At 42.8% G+C, this 8,430-nt stretch overlaps 1 protein-coding gene across 1 annotated transcript; it reads right to left on the minus strand.

Annotated features, from left to right (window-relative positions):
* Positions 1-7,307: 7,307 nt before the first annotated feature.
* Positions 7,308-8,111, minus strand: LOC138944494 (uncharacterized). The gene has a single exon (XM_070315350.1). The coding sequence runs from the start codon at positions 8,109-8,111 to the stop codon at positions 7,308-7,310; it is 804 nt and encodes a 267-aa protein (XP_070171451.1).
* Positions 8,112-8,430: the final 319 nt, after the last annotated feature.

The raw sequence follows: 8,430 nt of genomic DNA on the forward strand, positions 1-8,430 counted from the left end.
AATCAGTAATCAGCATAAATTTATTATTTGTCACATATGGCACTACGATAGTTTCAAGAAACTGTTTATATAAATCTTTCGTTAATTTTCCTGATTTAGAACAAGTAACCACAACATTTTTTAATTCTGCTTCTAATTTCTTAACAGTTTTCGTAACTATAGGGCCAAATTTATTCGTGGGCTCTTGTAGACGCAGAAAGACTCGGGGAAGCAACTTGCCTGACGCAGTTATGCTGTACTGTGCGGTGTATGAATGTGTGATCTTATTCGAACTCTGTTTTTTTACAAATACGGTTTTGGCTCCCTGGAAGTCCAATGATCTGTTATAAATCGTCTGGTTTTGACAACCTGTTTGGTCCGTATTGATCACCAGGTCCAAATCAAAGCTAGGAATCAGGAACCTCGTTTGCTTTTGAAATTTTTCCGCAGCCTTCACTGTCTTCTCGAGAGTAACGATGTCTCTTTTGCTCACGTATTTAGTAATTTTCCGTTGCCTTATTTTGTGCTTTCGCTTGAAGACTTTCGCCCACGTAAGACTGGCTTCAAATCGAAAATTGTCCGAAAGAAAAGAAAAAGCTGCTGCCATCGCCCATTGCTGCAATGTCCTAGTAGTAACCTGTAAATATTTGATTTACATAAAATATATGCTACATAGAATAAATATAATATTATCATATAAATAATATTTTTGAAAACATAACGGAAAAAACGCAATAAATTTGTTGTTTTTTCTATAAGTTATCTTTTATGTTTTTACCTGCTCCAAACAATGTCTTGCTTCGGTGAAACGATCGAAAGTTTCAGAATCTATCGTTCTTAACTTATCGATTCGCGTTCCACCTTTTTGAACGTTTTCCTTCCATCGCTGAAGGTGATCTTTTCGTTTTAAACGGGAGGCACCGTTTTTATGAAGAGCGGCCAAACTCCATTTCGGATGTGCCTGCGCAAGGCCAACAACTTCTTCTTTATATTCCAGCAAAATATATTCCTTAGAAGGCTCTTCAAAATCTTCTGGATTAAAATCGGAGTCGACCGCTGAATCATCTGTGCACTGGAAAGAATGAAATTAGATGTTTTTTTACAGTTATTAAGAAATTAAATAACAAATTATTATAATAGTAAAAAAAAACAATAAAACATACCTCCTCAAATTCTCCTTCTTCATCACTTTCATGGAACATAATTAATTCTTCTTCTGTTGTAACAATGCCTTCATTGAGCACACTTATTGTTGCTTTGCTTATTTCTTCTGCCATGGCCAAAGAAACAGAACTGATTTTTTCAGGAGGCTTGATTGTCAAAAGATTCTGTTCTTCATAAATACAATTGGCAGCAAGAAGAGCGTTCGTAAATTCTCCTTTGAAATTTTCGTCCAAAAATGATCTTTCTCCGAGATCCATATCAAGTTCCCGACTGGTCGAAGGTCCTTTCTCCATTTTTATCACGGACGTATCGTAGAAAACTTACAAAAAGCACTTTTTGCAAACTTCGCGCTCTAGTATCAACCGACGCTGTCACTAGCTCACGTTAAACTGGTGGATCACTGGCTTCGTAAAAGATCGGACTGGATCAGACAGAATCTCAAAAGATCTCGAAGAATAGAATTTGTATAGAAATATACGTTAGGGAAGTAGTCTGGAAGGGGAACAGAAACCGTTAGCAGTTACGGTCAAATCAGGTATAAAAATATTATGGTCGGAACGGTACAACGAAGTTGACAAAAAATTAGACACTAAACAAAATTATGATAAATTAAATAGTTTTTGTATTAAATTATAACTATGTTGAAATAGTTTTATTTGCTTCATTTTATATAGAAAATCCGGGTAGAATGTATAAAATAATGTTTGTAAGTTGAATGAAAATTATGCCCACTTTCAAAGTAAATTTAAAAAAAATTACGTTTGAAAATTGCAAATTTAAAAAAAAATGGTTAGTTAAATTAATTTTATTTTATATAAATAAACATTCGTTGCTGGAATGTATTGAAAAAAAAAATAAAAAATGCGACGAACAAGAATCGAACCCGGGTCTGCTGCGTGATAGTCACACGCTTAACGCCAACCTACGCCAACTTCTCGATAATCGGTCTAACGGAAACGGGTATGAGGAACTCTGTATTTTTTAAATCAATTTTTCTTGAAAATGACTGAGCGTTGCGCCCTGTCGCTTTGCTCAAATACTCTTCTGGTAGAGTACTACACTATATAAAAACCTTTTTAAATTCGGTGACCCCAACGTCGCGCCCTTCCCTTGTAAGACGTTCCGAAAGTATAAAACTTGTCTACCTAGCGTTCTTAGCTCAGTGCGCAGAAAAGCGTGTATTCTCAATTTCCTTGATGTTGTACAAGGATTTCCGCAAATCTCACTTACTGACACATAACTATTGTAAGACGTTCCAAATGAAGAAAACATGGGTACATAGCGATCTCAGCTCTGTGCGCAGAAAAACGTTTATCCTCAATTTCCTTGATGTTGTACAAGAATTTTCGACTAATCTCACGTACTGACATGTAACTAAGACGTTCCGAACGAACAAAACATGCGTATATACCGATAGCAGCTCTGTGCGCAAAAAAGCGTTTTCCTCAATTTCCTTGATGTTGTACAAAAATTTGTAACGATGCATCCCTCCATCGTTACCCGGCCGTCGATCCGCCGGAAGTCCGCCGCCCAACAAACACCGGTCGGGCATAATGCGGAGGCCCATTTTTAAAGATTTATAAGAAGTTACGATTTGTAAACCGCCGTTAAGACGCGTGTTTACCCGGAACCGTCGCCGCGCTCGGGTAACCGTACCGACCGTTCCCGAAACCACACGAGTCGCGCGCGGCGGTTCACCGTTAAATAATATGCCTTAAACATTAAGGCATATTACGCACGCGCACCCGCCGGAAAAGCGGTATAAATAGAGCACGTTTTACATCTCAGGACCAGATCTTCCGCAACCGCCAGAGTCAGTAAGACGCCTGGAAATCCGCTACGATCCTATAACCGTTTGAGGAGAGAGAAAACGGAGTTGGGAGTACCCAGCCTCCGCCGAGAGTTTGCGGCATCTCCAAGAGCGATCCTTCCGACCGTTTAATAAAAGAGGAAAACGGGGTTGGGCGTACTCAACCTCCGCCGAGAGTTCTCAACGCCTCACACAATCCGTCCATCTAAGTGCAACGGCGATTAACCAGTGGTAGGGAGTTCCCTGTCATTGACGGGTGTTCCCGTCGGCCGTTGCACTCCTGAATTCCACGGACCGACTATACCGGACGACACGACAAAACGTTACTCACGAACGGACCGTAATTCCGCGACCGCCATTTACGAAATCGGAATCGCCATTAATATGGCGCGCTAAGTCCCGCTCAGGGGAAGGATCTAATCCAGCCGCGACATCGATCAACGCAACCGAATCGATACAGGCGCGTCTAAGGACCACCCACCGGCCCGACCAAACTTATCGCCCGATAGTTAGCGGCCTCTGCCGAAATCAAGATCCGCTCGTATAATCGATATTATATCGAACCGCCGAAATCGTGCTCCGCGCCGCGCATACGTGCATGTAATTCGGATGCACCGCGACCGACACGACCACACCACTAACTGATTCCGCATCTTTCACATACACGGGTGCATCTTGCCGCACACACATCGCCATTTGCCTCACACACATATTCGATACATTGTACATACTACTAAGATATTATACGTTCGCACACCCATACTTTCGATACATTATACATCATACTTAGATATTATACATTCGCGCACGCACTCGCTCGCCTATCGTCTCACTCACGCACAAGTACACACCCTCACACACATACAGCGTTTATACACATACACTCACTCTGTCTACACACATACTTACACGCAATAAATTATATTTTACCTCACGTTGCTTTCGTTCATCTCTCGATACCCTTTTACGAGCCCCGGATCCCGACCGAGTTATCCACGACCCTCTCGCGAAAGCGGTTTATTACAGATTTTTGGCAAATCTCACATACTGACACGTAACTAAGACGTTCCGAACAAAACATGCGTACATAGCGTTTTCAGCTCTGTGCGCAGAAATGCGCTCATCCTCAATTTCCTTGATGTTGCACAAAAATTTTCGATTAGTCTCACTTACTGACACGTATCTAAGACGTTCCAAACAAACAAAGCTTGCCTACATAGCGATCTCAGCTCTGGGCCGAGAAAAGCGTTTCTCCTCAATTTTCTTGATGTTGTACAAGAATTTTCGACTAATCTCACTTACTGACACGTAACTAAGACGTTTCGAACAAACAAAACATGCGTAAATAGCGATCCCAGCTCTGTGCGCAGAAAAACGTTTATACTCAATTTTCTTGATGTTGTACAAGAATTTTCGATTAATCTCACTTACTGACACGTAACTAAGACGTTTCGAACAAACAAAACATGCGTAAATAGCGATCCCAGCTCTGTGCGCAGAAAAACGTTTATACTCAATTTCCTTGATGTTGCACAAAAATTTTCGACTAGTCTCATTTACTGACACGTATGTAAGACGTTCCGAACGAACAAAACTTGCGTACATAGCGATCTCAGCTCTGTGCGCAGAAAAGCGTTTCCCCTCAATTTCCTTGATGTTGTACAAGAATTTTCGACTAATCTCACTTACTGACACGAAACTAAGACGTTCCGAACGAACAAAGCTTGCGTACATAGCGATCTCAGCTCTGTGCCAAAGAAAGCGTTTATCCTCAATTTCCTTGATGTTGCACAAGAATTTTCGACTAGTCTCACTTACTGACACGTATCTAAGACATTCCGTACGAACAAAACTTGCGTACATAGCGATCTCAGCTCTGTGTCAAGAAAAACGTTTCTCCTTAATTTCCTGAATGTTGTACAAGAATTTTTGGCAAATTTCACATACTGACACGTAACTAAGACGTTCCGAACGAACAAAACATGAATACATAGCGTTTTCAACTCTGTGCGCAAAAATGCGCTTATCCTCAATTTCCTTGATGTTGCACAAGAATTTTCGACTATTCTTGTTACGTCCCGTCGAATTCCGGCTGCGAGAAGGGGATTGCACAGCTCGGAATTTTTTGCAGGACACAATCGCGAATTTCGGGTCGAATGAACCGCGTGGTTCTCCCCAAGGATACCTGCGATCAAGGTTATTCGCGATGGATACGCAGATAGAGAAGGGAACTTAACGAAGCGGGTGCATTTTAGCTTAATATTAAACAAAACAGAGGGAGCATTCAGAAAACTAAGCTATTCGCGGAGAACAGAATGAGTCAAAAGGGAAATCGAGACGCAGGCAAAAAGAATGAGTCGTAAAAGTGAAACTCGAGATGCGTCAGGAAAGAGAAACTCAGTATTAGACAAAGAGTGAGTCATAAAAGTGAAACTCGAAATGCGTCAGGAAAGAGAAACTCAGTATTAGACAAAGGGTGAGTCATAAAAGTAAAACTCGAAGTGCGTCAGGAAAGAAAAACTCAGTATTAGACAAAGGGTGAGTCATAAAAGTGAAACTCGAAAAGCGCGTCATAAAACAAATCCTAACCATCAGATAAGAAGTTTTCGTCCGAAAACTCTGGGAAGGACGCGCGTTTCGAAATATTCTAGAATATTCTTGATATGTTTAACTAGATTATATTATGGCAGAACTCAATGTTATAAGACGCGTGTATGGTAAGTGGATTACTCGCAAGGAATTCGCGCGTTTAACGAAGTGGATTTGGTAATAATTGCCCGGAGTTCGGGGGTAACTAAAGGTCGCATAAGTATACTTTCTTACCTTGTGACGGATGGTCGGGATGTTAATCGAACGGTCCGGGATTCCCTGCTTGGTTCACCGATATCCGGCCTTCCTGGGATCCTTGTCGTTGATGTCACTGGGTGGAGTCCTTGGGCGCTCGACTTCGATTGGAATCAGCTTGGCTGGCCACTTGATGGGAGTTATGCACTTGGCGCGTCGCGAGATCTCTAAGGTAGCGGTGTGATGATTCGCGAATAATTGTTCGTATTCAGGATCGTAGTGCGGTGTTACACCAACGTATCGCGATAGCCCGGAATCTACGGGTTCTAGGATCAACTCGCGAAGTAGTTTACGCGCGCGCTTCTTCACTCCTCCACGTCTGGTCTTTGGCATTTGTTAATTTATTTAATTAACCACTGATCACTGGCTCTAATCAAGACGGCGTGTGCTTTCCAGAGGACACGGCGTGCGATGGACCGCACGGCTGTATCTTGTGTTTGGACTGATTGCAATAACAGTGTGCGGCGGTCCGTACTGCTGGTACTGTATATCAGGTGTAAGCGTGTGCGTGTGTGTATAATTGAATAGAGCCGGGCGAAAATGTATTTTGATAACTGTAGATTTTAACAGGATATTGTTAACAGAAAGGTTAACCAAACGGATGAGAGCGGAGAAATAATCTTAAAATGCGTATTATTTACTTACGGATGCGGAAGGCTCAAAGCAAGAGTTGGATAAGGTGCGTTAATGAAGAGTCGACTTAATTCTCATACAGCACAATATGTTCATTCAACTTGTACACTGTTGCATTAATTCGACTTAATTTTAGAGTTATAAGTAAATTTAGATTAAACACTAGAGTTAGGATTTTGAAATTGAATTTAAAGTTAGAGTTAGAATTCGAACTTAGAATTGAATTGCGTCGCAGTCGCGGGAGAGGCTCTCCTAAGAGAGCTGTTGACGGTTCGAAGTGGCGGAGTAGACTCCCAAAGTTGGAGCGCGCACTGGGCTCCTTCGCTTCGGCGGCTCGGCCGCTGCCGAGAGTAGGGATGCGTAGTGGTGGAATGCTCAGTAGTGGGAATTTCCTTAGAGCTAACGAAGCGCCATGCCTCGGCACTCGGAGGAATCAAGTGTCATGGCGTGTTTTTGGCGCGCTATTCAAGTTGCGCTTATTAGACTTAGATTATTTAAGAGAGAACAAATAGAAATTCAAAGGTTGAAATTTTGACAGGATGATACCTCCCCCCTCGGAAAAGAATGTTGGACGTTATTGTTCCAACATTCTCCAAAGCGCTTAAACTTATGCTTGTAGTACGCTTACATCACTTTCTTAAAGTTATGCTAACAATTGATTATGCGATTTTTATTAATCTAGGATCCTCGGTGGGTATATAGATATTTATTCAATTTACCATAGTCTTTCGGTGGGGCGTTTGGTGAGTTTTGGGGGTCTTCGTGCACACTTTCTCTAGGTACTTCTTCGCTATTCTTAGGGAGGGCAAGGGGCGTTGATTCTGCAATAGGGATCTCCGGGTCCCTTGTTCCCTAGGTGCTGGCTGTCCGCGGGCTCTCATCTGCAGGAGAAGGTGATTGAGCTCCAGACTGCTCCCAGCAGGTGAAGACTCCACCTATAGACAGAGTGAAGAGCGTAGCGTCTTATAATAGAATCGATTACGAACTTAGCGAGTCTCACTAGTAGGATTATGGCGAGCACTCCAGCGCTTGCTGATCCGAACGTGATGAATCGTTGCCACAGTCGTGTTCCGGCGTTTTCCGCTATCTTTTCTAATGACTTCTCGTCCATGAGATTATACAATGACACGCTCCCATAGGGGATCGTGTGTCCCATAGCTCCCTGCGCGATGGTGTCCAACATCGCGGGTTTTTCTACTGGGAACATTATGTGATTTCTCAAGCGGTCCAAGTCTTCTGTGGAGTAAATTCCGCTGATCGCGAGATTTGATGGGCTCACGTACTTCCACCAGGGCTTAGTTAGTGGTTGGATGGTTGATGGTGGTAAGGCCTCGATAGGTCTCGGCGTAATCCGAAACCATGTGTCTTCGACTCTGTACATGGTCGGCAACAGCTCGCTGCATTCCCTAGTGATTCCTGTCTTCATTAATATCCTCGATCTTGGTGATAAGAAGTATGACGTATTACCATGCGAGACGGGTAATTCGTTATAGCATTCCTCGGTCTGTCGAATTTTGCACAGGACGGGAACACACTTGATGATATGAATTACCTCGCCGACGGTGATTGCCATGTAGCCGGGCGATTTCATCAAACGAAATGCCATCTCGTCCGGGGCGATGCTGGAAAGTGAGAGTGCGTTTTCCAGAATTTGTTTCTCCAGGGCGCATTTTTGGCCCATGATGTCCCGGTACAGCTGTGTCAATTGGGTCTTCAGGTGCTTTTCCACGTATATGAATTTGGAGTTCACGTATGAGAAGATATCAAGGTTGTCGATGGCGATTCTTGATTGAGATTTGAACGTTCTTCTCGGTTGCGTCTCAAGGATAAATAACTTCGGGTGTTCCGTCTGGGTTAACTTATAGCCGCAGAGGTTCGTATCTGAAGTCTTGGCTAGAGCGAACGTAGTTTCCTTTGTTGTGACTGTGTAGATGACGGAGGACTCCTTCTGTGCCTCCTTGGGGGTGAGCCAGTAGGCGATGCCTTGGTATAATACATCA

The sequence above is a fragment of the Polyergus mexicanus genome, unplaced genomic scaffold (assembly GCF_030449975.1).
Source record: "Polyergus mexicanus isolate NDT 795.1 unplaced genomic scaffold, iyPolMexi1.0 SCAF_220, whole genome shotgun sequence".
Lineage (NCBI taxonomy): Eukaryota > Metazoa > Arthropoda > Insecta > Hymenoptera > Formicidae > Polyergus > Polyergus mexicanus.